General features: G+C 43.2%; 1 protein-coding gene across 1 annotated transcript in view; it reads right to left on the reverse strand.

Annotated features, from left to right (window-relative positions):
• Window positions 1-23,577, reverse strand: part of flt1 (fms related receptor tyrosine kinase 1) — a 245,006-nt gene that overhangs the window by 31,819 nt on the left and 189,610 nt on the right. Inside the window, exons 21-28 of the mRNA XM_085999287.1 lie at window positions 23,013-23,163; window positions 20,484-20,581; window positions 18,783-18,905; window positions 18,554-18,665; window positions 15,311-15,410; window positions 10,775-10,880; window positions 8,683-8,822; window positions 4,229-4,313 (exon numbers count right to left, since the gene is read on the reverse strand). Coding sequence (XP_085855413.1) covers window positions 4,229-4,313; window positions 8,683-8,822; window positions 10,775-10,880; window positions 15,311-15,410; window positions 18,554-18,665; window positions 18,783-18,905; window positions 20,484-20,581; window positions 23,013-23,163 — 915 coding nt within the window. The remainder of the gene's footprint in view (window positions 1-4,228; window positions 4,314-8,682; window positions 8,823-10,774; window positions 10,881-15,310; window positions 15,411-18,553; window positions 18,666-18,782; window positions 18,906-20,483; window positions 20,582-23,012; window positions 23,164-23,577) is intronic.

Consider the following 23,577-nt stretch of genomic DNA (forward strand, 5'->3'; position numbering starts at 1 on the left):
AATATTAAGGGCTTTGTAATTCGGGAGTGTTATTCATCCTTCGTTGTGCCGTGCGCTTTCTCCACCCCCGTTTTATTATATCGCTGATCTAGAATTGATGTATTATGATAGTCAAGGTACCTCTTGTGTGTTAAATTTTAGTTCCCATTGAGAGGCGTGTTCATGATTTTTGTCTGTATTGTTTCTTCATTCTCTATGTTTTATTCTCCTTAAAAATAAAGATACCTTTGATTTAAAACTTCCCTTGTCTCACCTGATCCATTTGTCTTCCGAGTCACAAGTTGGGCCAACACATCAAGGTGGTCTGGCAATAAGCCCAGTGTCTAGAACCGGTGAGGGGGGAGTGCTTCGGAACCGCTCACGAGCAGTGTGAAATCAAAAACCGATCTCGCACACCACAAGCTCGTTAAAACGACCCCTTACAACTTTTATACCATTTACTACCTTATATACCTCTATAAGATCACTTCTCAGGAGCCTCTTTCCTCATAACTCAGACCCTGACACTAGGGGTCAGTCTCGTGGCTCTTCTCTGTACTTCCTTCAGTGATTGAATGTCTCCCTTGTTTCTTGGCGACCAAGACTGGACACAGTACACAAGTGCGGTCTGACCAGAACACACTATAGTTTGTGACATTTCAGGATCTTTTGATCATTTTTTCACAGAAAGGATTTAGGAAAAAGTTACTTTTAAGTGTTGGGTTTTAAAAACAAAGTGGATTTCCATAGCTTTAAAGAGGGAGGCCACAAGCTGCCAGCATTTTCTGAATGTATATTAAAAGCAGACATAGACATGGTTACCCAGGACAACTGGAAGCCATTATCTCATGGTGGTGGCAGTATTTAAATCTTATCGAAGTTACTAAGTTGGTGGATGTAGGTGGCCCAGTTGACATTGTATACCTTGATTTTCAAAAAGCCTTTAACAAGGTGCCACACAACAGGCTACTTAATAAAATATAGAATCCCGTGAGATTAGTGGGCAGATTTTGGTTTGGATAAGGAATTGGTTGTTATTAACGGTAGTGGTTCTGTGCGAGGACTAGTCACTAGTAGAATCTCGCAGGGATTGGTATTAGGGCTGTTTCTCTTTACCATCTCTATATATGATCTGGATGAAGGTGCCGGGGGAACAGTCAGCATGTTTGCAGAGTGCAACGAAGGTTCACCAGACTGGTTCCTGGGATGGGGAGATTGTCCATGAGGAGAGATTGAGTAGACTGGTCCTATATTCTCTGGAGTTTAGAAGAATAAGAGGTGATCTCATTGAAACATACTAAATTCTTACAGGGCTTGACAGGGTAGATGCAGGGAGGATGTTTCCCCTGGCTGGGGAGTCTAGAACCAGAGATTATCAGAATAAGGGGTCGGCCATTTAGGGCTGAGATGAGGAGAAATTTCTTCACTCCGAGGGTGGTGAATCTTTAGAATTCTCTACCCCAGGGGGCTGTGGAGGCTCAGTCGTTGAGTATAGTCAAGATAGACATCGATAGATTTTTGGATATTAAGGGAATCAAGGGATATGGGGATAGTGCAGGATAGTGGAGATGAGTTAGAAGATCAGCCAAGATCTTATTGAATAGCGGTGCAGTCTCTAAGGGCCAAATGGCCTACTCCTGCTCCTATTTCTTATGTACTTATGATTCAAAAATTTGTGCAGGTGTTAAGACTTTAGATGAGAAAAATAGATTACAGGCAGATCTAAATGCAGTGGCGAAATGGGCCTGCATCTGGCAAATGCCATTAAATATAGATAAATATAGTGTTATGCACTTGGGTAGGGCCACTGCCAAGCGTGTGTACACTATGCAGTATTGCATGCTCAAGGCTGTGAAGGTGCATGAACAGTGCTGCGAGGGTATTGCTAAAGCAAATAGAGTGTTAGGATGTATTGTAAGGATGATTAAATACAAACCAAAAATGTTATACTGTCTTTGTCTGGGGCCTTGGTTAGGCCTCATTTGGAATACTCAAGTAAATTAAAATTGCTATTAAGCTTTACATGAAGATAGTTTCAAAAGAGGCAGTCAGACAGCGAAGGTCTGCAAGAAGAGTGGAACACAGGAGAGGGGAGTTAGGAGATTAGCTTTAAGTCAAACAAGAGGACCAATCGAAGTGTGGTAGCGCAGTAAGTTGTTTTGATGGAAATAAGTGAAACTGGTTGTAACTATTGTTTTGCATGTTTATCTTGCAATGAAATAAAGCAGTTTAATAATTTGTGTCAACTCTCACCTCAATTACTGGCAACATTGGAGAAAATTGAAGAAATAAATGTGTAAAAGCCAATTCTGGCCTCTTGAGCATCCCTGATTTTAATCACTCCACCATTGGCGGCCGTGCCTTCAGCTGCCAAGGCCCTAAGCTCTGGAATTCCCTGCCTAAACCTCTCTGCCTCGCTACCTCTCTTTTCTCCTTTAAGGCGCTCCTTAATACCTACCTCTTTGACCAAGCTTTTGGTCACCTGCCCTAATTTCTCCTTATGTGGCTGGGTGTCAAATCCTGTGAAGTGCCTTGGGACGTTTTACTATGTTAAAGGTGCTATATAAATACAAGTTGTTGTTGTTGAGTATCCAGTCCAGATCGCAAGGGGATGCTATAGTTACATTGCTGGGTTATGCTATCACACAAGTAGATATAGGGATGTGTGAGTCAACTCCCATAAAGGTAAGATGCTCAGGCCACCTAAGGGAACAACTGACATCACTGAACCCAAGAAGGTATATATGGCAGACTTGAATTTCCTAATACATGTATTTTAATGTTTTTGTCAATAGTTCAATATTCTGGCTTTTTTGATTGCTGCTCCACATTGGTTGGACATATTGAGCATTGAGTCTACTAAGTTTCTTTCAATGTCATCCTTAGCTCCTTCAACACCATTCATGGAGCAAATGTGTGACCCATTTTTTCTTCCTATGTGCAGTACTTTAAATTTGTCTGTATTAAGTTTCTTTCACCATTGTTATGCCCACTCACATATTTTGTTTAACTCATTCTGTAATTTCTGGCCTTTTTCAATTCCATTGCCCTTTTTAGTTTGGTATTGTCTGCAAGTTTGATCAATTTGGATGCATATTCAGAGCCATTTTCTGGTTGTGTGCTTACGCTGGAGGATACCCAAAGACCAGCTTCTTGCTGTAATGAAGATGGGTGTCTATTTGTAACAATTCTGCAATGGTTCCCAAATGACTGTGCGCACTGGAAAGGATTCACTAGATATTTACCAGAGGATTACAGATTCCCCATGAAGGAAACTATTTAATATTAACTGGCACAGCCATGATTAATCATTTCAAAAATTTGCATCTGGATCACAGCCCTCTTACTTTTTCTTTACTCTCATTTTAATCGTCAAACAATACTATCCAGACTGAACAGTTTATTAATGGGGAGGGGCGGAGGGCGCGGTTGAACAGCTAAATTAAAAGTTGCCTAATGACATGCTGCAGTCCCCCCCCCGATTCCCTTTCCTCTCTCCTCTATTCCACTATGCAGACCCTTTGATTAACATTTCTCTCATTAACCTGCCATCCTGGGATGTTGTTATGTCTGGTTCAGTTCCTTCTCTTTACATCTTTCAATTTTTTGTACCTTGTTATGATAATTTTGACTGCAGACTCCATTTGGTTCAGTTTCAACTGAAGCAGATTAAATTTTGAGAGGAAAACTTGCACATTCTTGCTAAGAATTCATTGGTTTTAATAGTTCCCCACTTGTTGTCATTAAGTATAGAAATCAAATCCATCCCAATACAGTTACTTACACTTGAATCAAGTAGTGAACAAATGAAAATATGATTTATTTCAGAAGAACCTTTGGAGTTTAAGCTTAACTTAAGCTGAAACTGTCCCGTCTTTATCTCTTTGATTAAAACTAACTTTCGAAGCATGAGAATAATCTATAAACGTGCAACAATTTTAGAGACAGAACTGGTTCTCAATTCCAGATATATTTACAATCATAATTATTCTGTTATTTTATCATTATTATAAAGTTTAAGGTGTTCAAAAATTCAAATGGAAGAGCGGAAGATTTTTACACCCCCAAAAGATTCAGAGGGAAGCCAAAAATGATTTTGTGAAGTTTGTCATAACATGGTAGATAACATCTATCCATTGTAATGTGGGGAAGGATGCTTGCAAAGCTATATTGTAACTCTTAAGTTTTGAAACAGAGCCAAAGCTATCAAACAGTGCACGGCAGTCTTTAGAATCATAAGAAAACTTACATCTGTTAAAGTTGTAAGCTCAAGTGGTAACTCTTCAAACGTCTTTAAATTCTGTGGTTGTTTCTTCATACAAGTGTTAATATATCTGCATTGACAGTAATATGTTACACATTAAAATGAGACTGCATGTCAGATTTTAAGTAAAGACAAAAAAAACTTCTAGTTCATAACTTTGTTTATAATAGTGGAAACATGAAAAGGTAAATAATGGATTTAAATATAAGCAAAATGTTGTCATTAGTTTCTGTTTAACAATCCAAGGAATTACAACTTGACTTTAATGTCCTGTGCAGAATATTTAATAATTACATCAATATAGATATCAGAAGAAGAATGTCTAACATTGCAGATGGCACAAACTGATGGGGATGCTGGACATTCTGAGATTGATTGCAAACAGACCTACACTGAGCAGACAAAATGCAAAATGGCATTTAATACTGAATTGTAAGGTAAGGACAGTGCTAAAACCAGCAAATCTGGTTATAGCATTAAATAAGCTGAAACGGGGGGAAAAGATGTGGGTTCAATAAATAACAAAATTCCACTGCATTATTTGGCAGTAATTGTCAAATCAAATAGAATGTTACAAGTAAATCCATACATCTAATTATGTAATAGCGTGCTCAAAAGAATGCTGAGACCACCCACCCACCACCACCACCACCAACCACTCTGCGGGAACAGTGAATGGGAGGGGTTAAAATCAGCCGAATCCTCTTACTGGCCCGAAGGCTGCACCATTTCCAGTCGGCAACATTTATTTTGAAGTCGACCAAGGCTCCTGCTGCAGGTAGGCAAGGGCCTAATATAAATCTAAAAGTTAGGGCCCAATTACATCATTGGCGCCAAATATGATTTTTACGACGACTCAGAGGGAGGCCCGCCCTCTGTCAAACCCGCCAGACTAAACCTGATGGGAGGCAGCAGAGTGGCCAGAAGGTAAGTAATATTTTTTGTTCTTCGGTAGGAATCCATGGCTCGGCCCTGCCCTGCCCCTTCCTCTCTCTCCCCACTCCTCTCCCTCTCCCTCCCCACACATCTGTTTGGCGTCAGGATTCATGTCATTCTTGCCGGCTTCAGGTGGGAGACAGATTTCAAATATTAAAATGAGGCCCATCAGTTAAAACCGGCCAGGCCTCTCCTCCTTCAGAACTTCCGGGTGTGCTGCCCTCTTTGGGTCTCCCATGTACCGATCCTGGTTTCCTGTTAAAATTTCCCCCAACATCTGCAGTATTGGGACGATAGCAAAATACTGCAGATGCTGGAAATCCGAAATAACAACAGAAAATGCTGGAAAAACTCAGCAGGCCAGGCAACATCCGTGGAGAGAAATTAGAGTTGACGTTTCGGGTCAAAACCCTTTTTCAAAACTGGAAAGGAAATAAAATAGATCGAAGGCAGGGCTGCGATAGAACAAAAGAAGTAAAAGAGACATTAAGAGGTATTCAAAACCAGACGAGATGGTAATAGGACAGTGGAGACAAAAGACGGCTCAGATTAGGTGTGAAGTGTACTGGCAGGATGAGAGACAGCGGCCATGTGGGAGAGAGAAAAAAAAGGGAAAGGGGGGGGGGGGGAAGGGAAGACCCAAAACAAAGGGGTGGAAAAAAAATATAAGTAAAAATGTAATAGGGGTCGAGGATATGATCTGAAATTGTTGAGCTCGATATTGAGTCCGGAAGGCTGCAAAGTGCCTAATCGGAAGATGAGGTGCTGTTCCTCGAGTTTACGTTGCGCTTCCGTGGAACAATGCAAGAGGCCAAGGACGGTGAGATCCGAGTGGGAATGGAGCGGTGAATTAAAATGGCAGGCAACCGGAAGCTCGGGGTCACCCTTACGGACTGAACGGAGGTGTTCCGCAAAGCGGTCACCCAATCTGCGTTTGGTCTCCCCAATGTAGAGGAGACCACATCGTGAGCAGCGAATACAGTATACTAGATTGCAAGAAGTACAAGTAAATCGCTGTTTCACCTGGAAGGTGTGTTTGGGGCCCTGGACAGTGGGAAGGGGGGAGGTATAGGGGCAGGTGTTACATCTCCTGCGCTTGCACGGGAAGGTGCCAGGCGAAGGGGAAGGGCTGTTGGGGGTGATAGAGGAGTAGACTAGGGTGTCTCAGAGGGAGTGGTCCCTACGGAATGCTGCAAGGGGAGGGGAAGATGCATTTGGTGATGGGATCACTTTGGAGGTAGCGGAAATGGCGGAGGATGATCCGTTGAATGTGGAGGCTGGTGGGGTGAAAGGTGAGGACAAGGGGAACCCTATCGTGGTTCCGTGAGGGAGGGGCAGGGGTGAGGGCAGAAGTGCGGGAGATAGAACGGACACGGTCGAGGGCCGTGTCAACCACGGTAGAGGGGAATCCTCGGTTGCGGAAAAAGGAAAGACATGTCGGAAGCACTGGTGTGGAAGGTGGCATCGTCGGAGCAGATACGGCGGAGACGGAGAAACTGGGAGAATGGAATAGAGTCCTTACAGGAGGCGGGGTGGGAGGAAGTGTAGTCCAGGTAGCTGTGGGAGTCAGTGGGCTTGTAGTGAATATTGGTCGATAACCTATCCCCAGAGATTGAGACGGAGAAGTCGAGGAAGGGAAGGGAAGAGTCAGAGATGGACCATGTGAAGGTGAGGGAAGGGTGGAAATTGGAGGCAAAGTGAATGAAATTGTCTATTTCGGGGCGAGAGCAGGAAACGGCACCGATACAGTCATCAATGTATCGGAAAAAGAGGTGAGGGAGGGGACCCGAGTAGGACTGGAACAAAGAGTGTTCCACATATCCCACGAAAAGGCAGGCATAGCTAGGACCCATGCGGGTACCCATAGCAACACCTTTGATTTGGAGGAAATGAGTGGAGTTAAAGGAGAAGTTGTGAGAACAAGTTCAGCCAGGCGGAGGAGGGTGGTGGTGGATGGGGACTGGTCAGGCCTCTGTTCAAGGAAGAAGCGGAGCGCCCTCAGGCCATCCTGGTGGGTGATGGAGGTGTAGAGGGATTGTACGTCCATGGTGAAAAGGAAGCGGTTGGGGCCAGGAAACTGGAAACTGTTAAAGTGGCGGAGGGCGTCCGAAGATTCGCGGATGTAGGTGGGAAGAGACTGGACAAGGGGAGAAAAGATAGAGTCGAGATAGGAAGAGATAAGTTCCGTGGGGCAAGAACAGGCTGAAACGATGGGTCTACCAGGGCAGTCCTGTTTGTGGATCTTGGGAAGGAGGTAGAAGCGGGCTGTGCGGGGTTGGGGAACTATGAGGTTGGTGGCCACAGTACTGGGTCATTTGGGATGCTCTACTTATGAAAGATATGAAAACATTGGAAAGAGTTTAAAGAAGGTCAATGAGAATGAAACTAGGTCTAAAATCGATTAGTTATGAAGAGAGGCTGAAGGAACGCTAAAGGGAGATACAGTCTGAGTTTTAAAAATCATGTAGCAAATCATGGGATGGATGTGGAGAGGTTTTGTTGTACTAAATCAGAAAAACTGGATGACATGATTCTAAGTTGTCAAAATCGAAAGCTAAATGTAACTCGAGGAACATTTTAGCACTTAGATTGGATCTATGGGATAGATTGCCATTTAGCAAAGTAAACGTGACAAAGTTCAAGCAATTAAAAATAGAGATTCCAGATTCAACAAAGATACAGAAATACAGGCTTAGCTTTTTTTCCTCTCCCTAACTATCTCCTACACGCAAGCAGCCTTTTTCAACCAAAATGGATAGACACCTAGCTGGCATCAATGGCCCTGCCAATGCTGCTGTATGGCAACTAGGAAGTATATAGACATAATCCTTTCTTAGCATGTTCCCTCATTCTTTTCAGCCCATCACCTTATCTCCAGTCAGTAATGCAGCTGATAACCCAAGAGCTCAGCAGAGGTTACGATTCACAGTGGGTTCTCCCTGTCTGATGCATCCACTCACTTTATTTTAAAGTAAAAAATGACTGTGCTGATTCGAGCTCTATCCCTTTGCTCTAACTTTGCTCGAACTGATTAATTAACTGCTATTTCCTGCATTACTGTGCTTAGTTCTTTGCCGTTTACATTTTAGGGTTGCTGCTATAAACAATTGTTGGCAGCAAAAAATTTTTTTTTTAACTTAGTTCTGTCTCAAGTAGAAGAATTGCAGATGGAGTTAGCATGGATCTTAATATGTCTGATTTTAAGACACTTTGGGTGGTAGAACAATACAGGGGAATAACGAATTGGCAATCCTTTTTACACCCAGCTTGATTTTCTTTTCCATTGACTTTGATATTATTTAAGAATTGATATGGGAGATTTTGCAAGCTGATAAATGTCATAGAACTGAACCAGTAGTAAGCTTGCATGTTGGGTGATTGTGCAGAGTGCTCTAAGTAAATTAGCTCTGCATTTACAACAATAGTGGTTTCACTGTTAATCTTTTTGGCAAAGGTGACCTTTTCAGTAAATACTTTTCCGGATAAAGAGTAATATATCTTACCCAAAGCTTCCTGTACATTCATAATTAAATGTTGAATTCTCCATTTCTTCTCCCAAGCAGGAGTCTGGTGATGTTGGGACCGAAAAATGAAAGCTATTTGATACCAGCATGGTACTCAGTGGGATGTAGTCCTTTCCATCCTGCAAATTAGAACATTTTTTTTGGTTTTAAATGTAAAAGAATGATACTTTTATTTAAAAGTAGCAAAAACCTTTCCTCTTTGCATACAATAATGGCTTAAGATGATTTTAGCTGGGAGCAGAGTTGGTTAGGTTCATAAGAACATAAGAAATAGGAGCAGGAATAGGCCACTTGGCCCCTCGAGCCTGCTCCGCCATTCAATAAGATCATGGCTGATCTTGGGCTCAAAGCCACTTCCCTGCCTGCTCCCCATAACCCTTCACTCCCTTATCTTGCAAAAAAATTGTCTATCTCCACCTTAAATGTATTTAATGACCCAGCCTCCACAGCTCTCTGCGGCAGAGAATTCCACAGATTTATGACCCTCTGAGAGAAGAAATTTCTCCTCATCTCAGTTCTAAAACTGTGTCCCCGCGTTCTAGATTTCCCCACGAGGGGAAACATCCTCTCTGCATCTACCTTGTCGAGCCCCCTCAGTACCTTATGTTTCAATAAGATCACCTCTCATTCTTCTAAATTTCAATGAGTATAGGCCCAGCCTGCTCAACCTTTCCTCATAAGTCAACCCCCTCATCTCTGGAATTAACCTAGTGAATCGTCTCTGAACTGCCACCAATGCAAGTATATCCTTCCTTAAATAAGGAGACCAAAACTGTACACAGTACTCAAGGTGTGGTCTCACCAATACCCTGTACAGTTGTAGCAGGACTTCCCTGCTTTTATACTCCAACCTTTTTGAAATAAAGGCCAACATTCCATTTGCCTTTTTGATTACTTGCTGTACCTGCATGGTAACTTTGTGTGTTTCATGCACAAGGACCCCCAGGTCCCTCTGAACTGTAGCATTTTGTAATCTCTCTCCATTTAAATAATAATTTGCTTTTTTATTTTTCACAAAGTGTATAACCTCACACTTTCCCACATTATACTCCATCAACCTAGGGCTGTCTAACAATGGAAGATTTCCTCCACTCCTTATATGTAGCAAACTTATAAATGTGTCCTTCACATCCACCTTTATGATTTCTTCATAAATAGCAGAGGAAATATTCCCTAATATTGCATTATCCCAGCTTCAGAATAACACCTTCTATTGGACCAATGTGACATTTCCATTACTCATAACGGCCATTCTCTCTGCGTAAAAATGGCAAATTTGTGGTAAATTAATAGTAATTTTGTGCTGTAGGCTTATAGCCATTAGGAACTAGATTGAGACTACATAAATTCACTTCACATAGGACTCTTACAAAAGAGGAGGGTTTATCATCCATCATTTTGGGTTAGGTTCATGCTCAGGTCCCAGAGGTGCAAATGGAGTGTAGTCACTCATAACACCATCCAATCTCTTGAGCCATGATAGCATTAAAATACTTAAGTCATTTTATATATTGTAAACACAAGTATTACCAAGAGCCATTTCAATAGTTAGACAATATGGGCTCATTATAATTTCTTTATTGTGGTTATCTGTACCATGTAATAAGATCAAAGCAATATCACTCCAATAGGTGAGGATTGTCCTATCCATCACATTAGAGAATTCGTGCAAATCCTGGAAGCTCGAACATAAATTTGTACACTGGAATAAAACTGCAATACATTGAGAGAGTTAGCAAATCTGTAAATAGTTAATTTTCAAATATGATGACTTTATATCAATGTCTTGTGGCTGAGATTATGCTGATACTTCTATGAGTTTCCCCCAAATTATTTTTTTTCCTGGCATATACTTTGCAAAATACAGAACATTCACTGGTCTGGATGAAACTAAGATGCAAGAAAATTATTGTAATTAAAATCACTAAAATAATTAGTGACATGAATATCACTTTTTTACTGTATAACAATTTGAACCTGAAACTTAATAATTAACATTTAAGTTGAAACATTTTAACATTATATCTAACTGTGAAAGAAATCCAGTGCATCGGCAGAAAAGCCTTCGTACCTGTTGAACATTTTCTTGCAATAAATCTCCGAGCCTTTTCACAAGCTCAGTGAAAGTAGGCCGTTCTTTGGGATCACCGTGCCAGCAGTCAAGTAATGTTTGATAACTAGAATAGACCCAACAAATAATTAGCTTGTTTGGCTTTAAAATAAACAATTGTTTCATAGTGTTAATTGTGTGTTTAGAGGCATTGTCAAATAAATTCTAGATGCCACCTATAAACACCACGCACTGAAATCAAACTAGTTTTATACAGTTGATCCTTGTCAGATCACATTTTATTTGCCACAGAAGGAGTTGCTCTTAAGTAGGTTTTAGTCTTAATTGAGCTCCTCACATTTTGATGATAAAAAGGTGGAGAAAATCTGCTACGCGCCACTACATAGGAACAGGAGTAGGCCATTCAGCCTCTCTAGCCTGTTCCGCCATTCAATTAGATCATGGCTGATCTGTACCTCAACTCCATTTACCCACCTTTGCTTCATATCCCTTAATACCCTTGCCTAACAAAAATCTATCACAGTTTTGAATTGTTCAATTGACCTAGCATTAACAGCTTTTTGAGGGCGAGAGTTCCAGGTTTCCACTACACTTTGTGTGAAAATGTGCTTCCTGACATCACACCTCTAATTTTAAGGTTATGCCCCCTTGTTCTGGATTCCCAGAGGAAATAAGGCTGGGGTAATTAACTAGCAGTGCTTAGTGCAGGACAGGATGCATGTAGCACAAATTAAAACAACTTGGAGTTTATGGAGGGTTGAGGATAGGAGACCAGCAAGGAAAGTATTGGAGTAGTCGAGTCTAGAGGTGACGGAGGCAGGTAGATTCTAAGATACAGTAAAACAATCAAACTTTTTTTCAAACAATCTGACCAGCCATGAACATATTATTGATCCTTTGTGCAACAAATTGAATCATCTACCAGCTCTGACAGTGCAGCTGGTCCCGGACATTTTCTGCAGAGCTGGGAGGAGCAGCAGCAACGCGGTGAGTGGGAGCAGCGCCAAGAGAGGAGCAGCCAGTGAAGGGGTGAGTGAAACCTGGGGACTTGACTGTGGGTAAACAGTGAAAGATTGATTCCACTGGTGGATGAATGGGGAACAAGGGGATAGAGTACGAGGATTCTCACCGGAAGAACCAAGGGGGAAGGAAAGTTCTTGGAGAATTAGGTCGTGGGACACTTCACCATAAATGGCTATTGAGGCAGAGACTGGAACATCATTTAAAAGAGAATGGGATAAATATATGAAAATGCAGAATATAAAATGAAAAGCACCAGCACCGGCACAGGCACCGGGGGTCAAATGATCTACTGCTGTGCTGTCATTTCTATCATTCTATGAAAACGCTCCTTTATTAAGTCTGAGCCCAGGGAATGTTGGTGCTGAGCTGAGTTTAGGATGATACGCCCTCTGAGATGTCCCCTAAAAACCAAGCCCGCTGACCTTTGTGTGATCTCTCGGATCAGTTCAGAAAAACCACAACGGTTTCCCCGCTCAGGCCGCTGAATAAAATAACAGTCAGGCTCCGAGGACAACGTTGGAACCTGATCTGCCTCTTTAAAGAAGGACCCCGCCACTTTCCGGCAGCTGTCCTTCCCATTTACTCAGAAGAACAGGTTAAAATGGAAGACTGCAGGAATGGAACAGGACGGCGATGGGTAAGTTTTGCAAGCAATTTCAACTGCCAGGGTTCCGCCGGGTAGGCAGGGATAAAATCGTCCCAGTGGTCTCTGCTTCAATCGCTAACTCTGGTAGCCCATTCCACAGATTTTGTGTAAAAAAAGTTGGTCTTGCTCTCTGTTCTAAATGTCTTGCACCTAATCTTGTGTCTATGTTCCCTCATTCTACACCGCTCAAGCACTGGAAACAGTCTGGGGGGGAGTTTTAACATGAAAAAAAATGGGTGGGTTGGAGGTGGGGTGGGGAGTTAAAGTATAAAAAATCTAAAACCGACCCCAACCCCTTTCACCTTTTACTCAGGCGCTGCCAGGAGGCAGGTTGGCATTTTAACTATTGTAATGAGGCCTGAAGCCTCTGCTTTAACCTGCTGTGCAGGTTTAACTGCAGCTGGCGAGCACAGCCTTGGGGAGCAATCCTTGTGGCCGGGAGGAGCAGGAGTGCTTCCTCCCGGCCCACCTGGCTTCCAGGTGGGGAACCTGCCGGTGATGTCACACACACGCTGTGGAGTTAAAACTCCACAGTATGCGGGGGAAACTGGAACCGCAGTCTGCTGGCCCCCACCGCTCCAGGCAGGTGGGAAACGGCAAAATCTAGCCCTGTCTCTATCTTCTCTATCGCATCCGTTCATAATTTTAAACATGTCTATCAAATCATCCCATGTAGCCCCTCTGTTTTAACGAAAATAACTCCAATTTTGAAATCTCAGAAGAAACTCAAGCTGCTGTTAACTCATTTAACAGATATATACTGAACATCACTAATAGCCAATAATTTCCTTATTCAGTGCTATGAAAGTGAATAATAACCAAGATTATTTTTATTAGTGTTACGTCTCTCTCTCTCTCACACACATACACATACTAGCTGGGGAGCCCCGCGTTGCGAGGGCAATTTTGGGCACGAGGGCAATTTTGGGGCGTTTGTCTCCCTGCCCCTGTGTGTCCCCCCTCTCCCTGTCATGTCCTCTCCCTGTCCTATCCCTCCCTCCCCCCCTCTCTCCCTCCCTCCCCCCCTCTCTCCCTCCCTCCCCTCTCTCCCTCCCTCCCCTCTCTCCCTCCCTCCCTCCCCTCCCTCCCTCCCCCCCTCCCTCCCCTCCCCTCCCTCCCTCCCCCCCTCCCTCCCCTCCCTCTCTCCCCTCCCCTCTCTCCCCTCCCTCCCCTCTCTCCCTCCCCCCTCCCCTCTCTCCCTCCCCTCTCTCCCTCCCCCCCTCCCCTCTCTCCCTCCCCCCCTCCCCCCTCCCCCTCTCTCCCTCCCCCCCTCTCTCCCTCCCCCTCCCCCTCTCTCCCCCCTCCCCCTCTCTCCCCCCCTCCCCCTCTCCCTCCCCTCTCCCTCCCCTCCCCCCCTCCCTCCCCCTCCCCCCTCTCTCCCTCCCCTCCCCCTCCCCCCCTCTCTCCCTCCCCTCCCCCCCCTCCCCCCCTCTCTCCCTCCCTTCCCCCCCTCCCCTCTCTCCCTCCCCTCCCCCCTCCCCCTCCCCTCTCTCCCTCCCCTCCCCCCCTCTCTCCCTCCCCCCTCTCTCCCTCCCCTCCCCCCTCTCCCCCCCTCTCTCCCTCCCCTCCCCCCCTCCCCTCTCTCCCCTCTCTCCCCTCCCTCCCCTCTCTCCCCTCTCTCCCCTCTCTCCCCTCCCTCCCCTCCCCTCTCTCCCCTCCCTCCCCTCCCCTCCCCTCTCTCCCCTCCCCTCCCCTCTCTCCCCTCCCCTCCCCTCTCTCCCTCCCTGTCTCCCTCTCCCCCTCCCTGTCTCCCTCTCCCCCGCGTATCGCGCGGCTGATGGACGGCCGCTGCGGGCGGGTGGGCAGCGCATGCGCAGTCAGTGCGGGCGGCGCATGCGCAGTCAGTGCGGGCGGCCCGCGGGAGCCGGCAAGGCCGTTAGCGAGTGGGAAACTTCGGGCGGCGCGCCCGCGCTCCGTCCGCGACACCCGAGAGGGGGAAGTAGAGAGAGACAGAGAGGGAAGAGGAGAAGGAGAGAGAGGGAAGAGGAGAGAGGGAAGAGGAGAAGGAGAGAGAGGGAAGAGGAGAAGGAGAGAGAGAGAGGGAAGAAAGAGAGAGAGAGAGAGAGAGGGAGAAATTTTTTCAGCTTCAGGCCCCGAGTCCCCCCTGCGCGAGGGTGAGGAGGGGGTTGCTAAACACAATATAAAACTCAAATAAATTGTTAATTAATTGCCTAACACATAATTGAAATATTTACCTTAGTTCCCTAACACACAGAAAGTGTGGGGGAAAAAATCGTGGAAAATCAAGATGGCGGCCACTCACCTCGGTTCAGAAGGATAAGGCCCGCCCACACACGCACCGATTGGTCGACCAGTCAGGTCACCGAAGCGTAGGATTGGTCAATCATCGAGTCACTCGACACTCAACTGTAGGAAGACCTCGACGTCACACGGTCGCTAATGAGATGCTAATGAGCGGAACGCTGAACGTTTTTGGGATACCGCGGGCGGGATTTTTGTCCGGCCGAAACGTAAATACGCCTATGACCGGTCCAGAATCGCAAGCTTTCTTTTGAGGCAACGCGCGCGTCGGTACGCTCTGTAACTTCCAAACGTATAGAGACCAGGCGGACAGACAGACATCGGGACAGACAGAAGAGCCGCTTTATATATATAGATACAATATGTACTCAGTAAATTAATGGTCTCATTTCTACCTTTGAATAATGGCAATCTGTTAATTCTTTGGAACCATTCAGTTTAAAACCTTATTAGTCACTAATTCAAATGGATTACAGTGAGTGGAAAGGTTATATTTCTGTCAGACAGTTGTGAATCAGAGGTTGTAACATGCAACTATCAGGATGCTAGATGGACCTTGGTCTTTTGTCGTCTAGCAATTTCTATGTTCCTATCAGTCAACTTACATTTCTGGGGTTGAATATTCAGGAGCTCGCATCCTTGTGCCCTCTTTTAATCTTCTGCAAAATTCTTCATCAATCTGGACTCCTGGGTATGGTGACGCACCTGAATCCAACATGTAGATAAATCCATGTTTTAAATATAAATACAGGAATAACATTTAATTCTGTAATTTTCACTAAAAATGGCAGATGATAAGAATACTGTGTAGAGTCAGATCTGTCTGTAGCAACTACCTTTGGGCTGAATGGTGTTTTTTTCAGTGAAGTTCCAGAAATGGATTTTAGTGAAATTGGTGGGTGAGGTGGCACAAATGCCAACATTCTCATCATTATCACCCATCAAGAAATTGTGCAGATGTTAGGTGCAGCAATCACTGCAGTGAAATTGCTGAATTTCAAGAATACAATATAGAAAATGTCAAGAAATACATTTGATCTGGATCGCGATTATGCATCAATGGAAAATGAAGGGGAGGAGAGAGCGGGGCAGATGAGGGCTGCCGGGAAGCCTCTGGGAAGGACTGAGTAAACCAGGCCCTGGGATACAGTTAAAGACAGGAGAGGACAACACAGTAAGTATACCAGGCCCTGGGACACAGAGACATGAAGGACAATGAATGCACCAGGCCCTGAATTCACAGAAACAGGACAGATCAATAACTATCCTGTCTCTAATTGTCTTCCAGGGCCTAGTTTACTTGGTCGTTCCACAAATACTTTGATCATTTCCACCCTGCATCCCACACTTGCTCCAATCTCTTCTTCGTCTCAATCTCCATTGATCGGTGGTGAACACCCATGACCCAGGCCAAACAGCCAACCCACCTCACAGGATTGGACGATTCTAGCTGCAGTAACTGTTTGTCATTTTAAAATGGAGAACAATGAGGCTCATGCAACATACAATCCCCTCACATGCCAGAAACTGCTCCATCCACGAGGCAGAAAAGCTATTTTAGTAGATGCCAAGTGAGTGGGAAAAAGCTGTCTGTCTGCTTAAAAGGCTGACAGCTGGCAACTGAGCCATACAGAACAGTCTGTCACAATTAATAAATTATTCCATATTTACATTTTACTCAGCAATAATGCATTGTTATATACTTACAGTCTGTTGCACTTAGATTATGAATTATTTTACATTTAGACCCAGTTTAAGATAATGAATTATTCTTTATATTTACAATTAGATGGGTCTGAAAATTCACAGGCTTTTAATCCTGCCTAAGTGCTGGGATCGGCTCACCAGGAATCTCTTCCAATGAATCTTCCGGATTATCTGGGACCAAGGGGATATTTCTCATTTCAATATTCTTGGCGGGAGCCCGCACCACTTTAGGTGCGTCTCAGGCAGATTAAGGGGGTTAGCATTGGGCAGTCACTCATCTTTATGTGGGCAGGCTTGAAATTTTAAAGTTAGTCATCAGCCATGAAGGGGGTTGCTTCCTCTCCTACATTGGTTGTAATCCTCAGGGTCCATGCCAGGATCCAGGCCTGAACCTCCAGTTGGGCCTCATTTCCGCCGGCCAGGATTCAGTTGGTGGATCCCAGGCAGGGCTGAGGCATTCCTTGGACTGGGAGTTCCCAGCCCCTCAGGTTCTGATGAAGGGGACCACATTTGGGGCGGATGGAAATTCTGCCCCAAACAAGGCCCTATGGAAATTAGCAGTGCTGGGATCTGGCGTATTTGGCTTCTGTCCTAATTCTTGGGCCTTCCACTGCACTCCAACCCAACTTATAATTGGAATGTGCCAGAAGGTTTATCAGAGCAAGATGTTTAAGTTTAATAGCAACTGGAATACAGGGAACTGACACAATGGTTGCATGCCATGGAAATAATGGTCACCATCATTTTTGTAGCTAACAGAAATCATAAATGACATGACAGACATGGTTCTGGGATGTGATTTGTACTTAGTTCTGGGATCTGATTCATCAAAGAGCAATTATAATCATACATCCTTAATACCATCAATTCCTACCTTCTGACTTACCCAAAACTGTTAATAATATAGGGATGGATTTTAGGGCGAGTTGTGCTTGTGATTAGCTTCTTGGTACTTGCTTTCCACTTATCAGGAGTTCAAACCTGCACCTGTCATTTGCTTAATGACCAATTAATGACTATCATCCTGAAAGTGGGTGGGGGGAGGTAAAAAGAGTCTCTTGCAATTAGCTCCAAGATTACATGCCTGGCGATTGAAGATCAGATCTGAGTCAATCTTCCATGGCAGATGTAGTAATCCAATACCATAGTATGTCAGGACACAGAGGAGGCTGGGATTCTTTTCACTCGGCTTCAATTAATCTTGCAAAATAATGCACTGACGTGTAGGTTGTTCCTGGCTAGACAAGCAGTGAGAATCTGTGCTCATAAACTGTGCAGTTTTGGCTGGTTAAACTTTAGCAGTATCCCTACACATGTGGGCCCCTAGACCTTAGCTCTTGCCAACCTGCAACTAAGGTTTGTGGACTCAGATAATAACAACAACTTGCATTTATATAGTGCCTTTAACATAGTAAAACGTCCTAAAGCACTTCACAGTAACAATTGTCAAACAAAATTTGACACCACGCCACATAAGGATATATTAGGTGACCAAAAGCTTTGTCAAAGACGTAGGTTTTAAGGAGTATCTTAAAGGAGGACAGACCAGTAGGGAGGCAGAGAGGTTTAGGAAGGGAATTCCAGAGCTTAGGGCTAAGGCAGCTGAAGGCATGGCCGGAAATGGTGGAGCGAAGAAAATCAGTGACATGCAAGAGGCCAGAATTGGAGGAGCGCAGAGATCACGAAGGGTTGTAGGGCTGGAGGAGGTTACTGAGATTTGGAGGGGCAAGGCCATGGAAGGATTGGAAAACAAGAATGAGAATTTTAAAATCGAGGCATTGCCGAACTGTGAGCCAATGTAGATCAGCGAACACAGGGATGTGTGTCACTACAGGGAGAGCGTGTGTGTTCCATGTCAAGCAAGCAGAAACCCTACCTGTGAGGATTTCTCAGTTGCTTCATTTGTAGACTTTTAAGCATGGTGGTGGCGGGATGGGGGGTGGTTTCCATGTGAATCAGACAACTGCCTAACCAAAACAAAATCTTTCATGTAGCAAACTATATGTAAGTATAGTAAGTAAGTAAGTATCCTATCATGTGTATAAATCTGATTTCACTATAAAATGAGGATGCCTATATGTCAATCACATGAGGTACCCTGTATCTCAATGATACTGATAGATGTAGATATTATGACATACCTAAGGAAAATATTTCCCACAGTAAAACTCCATAAGACCAGACATCACTTTGAGTATTGTAAACTTTGTCAAATATAGATTCGGGGGCCATCCATTTGAGAGGGAGCCTTGCCTGCAAATATTGATGAACAACAGTTATTGACATGACTAGCTCCTTATGTACAGTAAGTTCATTTTTAATTGTCAAGTTATAAGAATCTTTACAAGTAATGTCATTTATTGAACTTACATCTCCCTTTCGTACATAATCAGGATCTTTATAAATATTTCGTGCAAGTCCAAAGTCACAGATCTTTACTACATTGTTCTCAGATAAAAGGATGTTTCGAGCTGCCAGATCTCGATGGATGCACTGTAATAAAAGAGTTGCACTCTCAAAACTCATTTCCTCAATCTTTGCCACGAATTTCCTGACATCATTATTTATACTGAAGCTTTTTTAGTAAAAACCTCTTTCCTTAATGATACAAAAAAATAATAATTTAACATTTTTCCTGGGGAAGTAGACAGAAGTAAGTAGGAAGTCTGCTTGAGTTCCTTAGAACATGCGTAACTAATGTATTTGTTTTCAGAAATTACAGCTTGAAAGTAAGTCATTAAATGTAATAATCATTCAATGCAGGTCTGGATGTGAGGAAGAGCTGGGCGTCACATGTCCAGCCTCACACTGTGCCTCAAAATGGTTGAAACAAATGATTCAGCTGAGTTTACATGAACATTCCAACTTGGCAAACAGACAACAGGTAAGAAAACAAATGCAAACACTTCCACCATGATCTTTCCATGACATTTTCATAGTGTTCCAGAACAAAGTACAGGATCTCCCACACACTTTGTAAAGCAATGGACACAGGATGATAGAACAGATACTGAGTGGAGCATGACATTCACTCCACTGGCTATTGGCTTCCTGACTTAACTGTACTAATTCAATTAGGGGGGGAAAAACTACATTTTCAGATTTGTTCCAAACTACTGAGATCTGTAGGTACATGGTAATAAATTAGGTATTAGCTTTAATTATTTGAAGATTTCAAAAGAAAAATGTCTAAATGCTGGAAACAACAGATCAGCATTTTTTTAATTGAGATTTCCATTCATCTGCTGTTTATTTGCAGCATTTTCTGTTTTTAATTTTATGGTTCTATTAAAAATGTTATGGTTCTATTAAAAAGTTACCATGTTGCTTAATTGACATGATTTTAACAAATCATATTGAGGTGATTAATATACAATAGGCTACTATCGATGTTGATATTCTCAATGATGTGTAGCCTGTAAACATGTACATTTTCATCACGTTTTTTAATTAAAATACATTTTTGTCAACTAACTGATTAATCGTATAAGCCATATTTGTTTTGTGGAAAGAATTCCTGAGCTTTTGGTATTTGTACTTTATCTTAGTTAAGCTGCAAACAATTGATTTGCTCACTGTAGCAGTTAGAGGTGCTCTAGAATTGTTAGAACCTTTTGTCCATTTGCTTCTGTTTATAGGGGTTTACTTACTAGCTATTGCATTTGATTTTCCATCTTAAATTGAAATCTCCTGATAATGCAAATATTACTTAAATAATAACTTTTTTAAGAACCAGTTATATGAATGAGTTCAAAACGTCTCTCAGTCCACTAACATAACATCTGTAGTATAACTGCAGTTCAAATCAAATTGATCTGCACTCAGATTACTTATCAGAAGGAGAAGGTAATCTCACCTGTAGGATAACAAATGACAAGTTGAGAACTAGTTTGTTTATTCCAAAATTCTAATTAAAATGAAATACTGAATGAGTTTCCATTTTCACATTCTGAATTTCGCTGTATTTGACCAGTCTTTCTATTAATGTGGCGGTTGGGATGGGAGGTGTTTAATGATTTCTACTTTCACTGAACCACAGTTTCAGAATTTCACTTAGTATTGTATCCAAACCTTTCTTGATGCCAGGAATTCCATGCCTCGGGCCACCTGGAAACTATAGCTGATCAGGTCTTCCATGGTAATTGGTTGTTTGTACAAGTCATCGGCATCTACCAATTATTTTTGAAAAAGAGGAGTGAGCTGTTAATTTTGAATGGTTACTGCAGTTAGTGGTTCAGTAATAAAGCAGTCACCATATGGGGAGCTGTAAGGTTTAACTCTTCAGTACTAATGTAAATTTTCAGCTAATATGGGAGGCTGAAGAATCCATACTGAGCAGTTATCTCTATATTATCAGGCAATAGTCCAGCAGGAAAACCTCACCAATTCCACTGTACACCATTGTTCTTTTAGAAACATAGAAGATAGCAGGAGTAGGCCATTCGGCCCTTCGAGCCTGCTCCACCATTCAATGAGATCATGGCTGATCATCCAAATTCAGTACCCTGTCCCTGCCTTCTCCCCAGGAACTAGGAACATGACTAAAAATAATTCTGACAAATGTTCAAACGAAAGGCTATACCTGAAATTTTAGCTTTTTTTCTTTTCTCCACAGATGCTGCCTGACCTGGTGGGTGTTTCCAGCATTTTTCTGTTTTTGTTTCCGATTTCAAGCATCTGCAGTATTTTATTTTTTGGCCAATAATAATGTTGGTTTGGTTGCTCGAGCAGGGAGCGTGGGGTCAGTATTGCCATAAAGGACTCAAACACACTTTTGGCATGCTCCCCTAAACTTACTCAACATGATGTTCCCAAACAGCAATCAACTATATCCTTCCTAATCACAGTATGGTCCCAATTAACTCACGTGAATCAATATCAAATACAAATAAAGTTTTCCTAAATCTTTCCTACTTAATTTATGCAGACAACTGGCCATCAACAAATGAGATTATAAATCAAGAAATTATTCTGATTAACAAACATGTCGCTACACTGGAACGTGATAATGGTCAGGGTATAATAAAATAAAGACAGCGTGCAACTTGCTGATTATCCTCCACTATCCCATAATTCCCTAGATTCTAACACAGTCCTATTCTTCTGGTGGTATGTTGCTTCCTAGTTCCATATCAGAATTTGGCCCCACCATTCCAATTTTCTTCTTTGTTCCCTGACTCAAGCCGGGTACAGATCCACTGCCACCAGTTGTTCTTTGGTATCTTGCCCGAGTGACCATTCGTCAGCAAAATACTGTGAATGTTAGAAAACTGAAATATAAACAGAAAATGCTGGGAACACTCAGGAGGTCATGCAGCGTCTGCGGAGAGAAACAGAGTTGACGTTTCAAGTCGATGACCTTTCGTCAGAACTGGGAAGATGAACAGCTTTTAAGCAACTACAGGGCCAGGGAAAAGGGAGGCAGGGAAAGAATAAAAGGGAAAGGTCTGTGATAGGGTGTAAGGCAGGAGTGATTAAATGACAAACCGGATGATGATGTAAGGCAAAAGGAGCTGATAATGGGACAAACATGTAACCAAAAGATGGGACCAGAGGAGCTGTAAATAGTTACAGTATGTCCAAGAGAATAAGGGTGATTAAGATCTAAAATAGTTAAACTCAATGTTAAGGCCAGAAGGCTGTAAAGTGCCTAGTAGAAAGATGAGGTGCTGTTCCTCAAGCTTGGGTTGAGCTTTATTAGAACAGTGTAGGAGGCCGAGGACAGAAAGGTCAGAGTGGGAGTGAAACAGAGAATTAAAATGGCAAGCGACTGGAAGCTCAGGGTCACGCTTGCAAACCATTCTTCATGTGTGAGCCTGTCATATTTTAACCAACTGGACTCGTGACACTCACGCCTAGGCTCATATGACGGTGAGCAGTAATAGCAATGCTTGGCAAACAATATCACGTATTTCATTCCGATGAAGTACAAAATACACTTTTCTGTGACACCAGATGTCACTGGAGTTTGAACACTCATTAGCTCCCTGCTGTCCTTTGGTACAAATAGTATAGTTTGAAGTATGCTGAAACACATGTTTGCTCAAAAACTGTAGAGATTTGCAATGATAATATGTGATTTGCAAAGCATAAATTACAGTGTATATTTTAGTGGAACCAATGAGGAGATATAAACCCCATCATCCACATCTGAATTTTCCCCATATTGTCGTCACTGACGAGCTGTTTCCTTGGTGAGGTATTGTAGTAAAATTTCAGATCATTTGGTGAATCTCTGGCCAGAACAAGGCAGCACTAAAGCTACAACTACTGCTGATGTTCTCTTTTTCTTCCTGCCATATTTGCTAACTCCCTGCAACACCCTTTCATCTCGCACAGATGATTAGTTGCAAAATAATAAGGTGAGGCTTCCTCCCTACTGTTCTGAAAACCTAGAGGCAGGCTGATAAGAACTATAATTGTCATTCATGGTACACTATGTATTTTTATTCCTTCCCAAACTTGAAAGGTGTGCCTCCTCCTATTAAGAATATCCCACGGATGTTTATTACATAGATTATCAGCAAGGACATCAAAGATACTCAGTCCGGTGTAAAAATAACTTTGAAGGCTGTAAATCAGGAAGGAATCAGTTCTTACCCTCCTCTTCCTCTTCAACATCACTTAGAGTTTTATCTTCATCAAACCCAGAGCTAGTGGAGCTCTCGGAGCTGGTGACACTGGCCAGCCGTTTCTTTTTACCCTCCATGGGGGCCTTTTCTTGAATTTGATCTGCCTGCAGTGTAGTCTCCTATGCACAGATAGAACACAGGAAGAAGGCTTTCAAGAAACAATGGCCGAGAAATTCGGGTTGTTTGCGCCATGAAATGGCAAAAAAGGGCAGCTGGCGCTCTTCGCCAGCTGGTGGCAAGTCCCGTGGCAGCCGCCATTTTTGGCAGTGCTGTCATTGCCCACTATCGGCGAGAGTATTTTAACGAGTTGGAGCGCGACGTCAATCGGCGTGCAATGCTGAGTTGACGCCAGCTCATCCATTTTGGAGTGTTCTGCTCGTATTGCCGCCCGCTCTAAATCGCGCCGGTGAGTGCTGCCGCTAAAAGGTCTTTCAGCAGCGTTAACGGCCATGAGGAGTCTGGCAGGACTTATGAGGATCGACGCCAGAACTTCAAATGCCTCCTTTGCCAAGGTTCTACTTTTAAACTTTTAT

The sequence above is a fragment of the Somniosus microcephalus genome, chromosome 10 (genome assembly GCF_052327205.1).
Source record: "Somniosus microcephalus isolate GS21.2 chromosome 10, FLI_Smic_1.0, whole genome shotgun sequence".
Taxonomy (NCBI): Eukaryota; Metazoa; Chordata; class Chondrichthyes; order Squaliformes; family Somniosidae; genus Somniosus; species Somniosus microcephalus.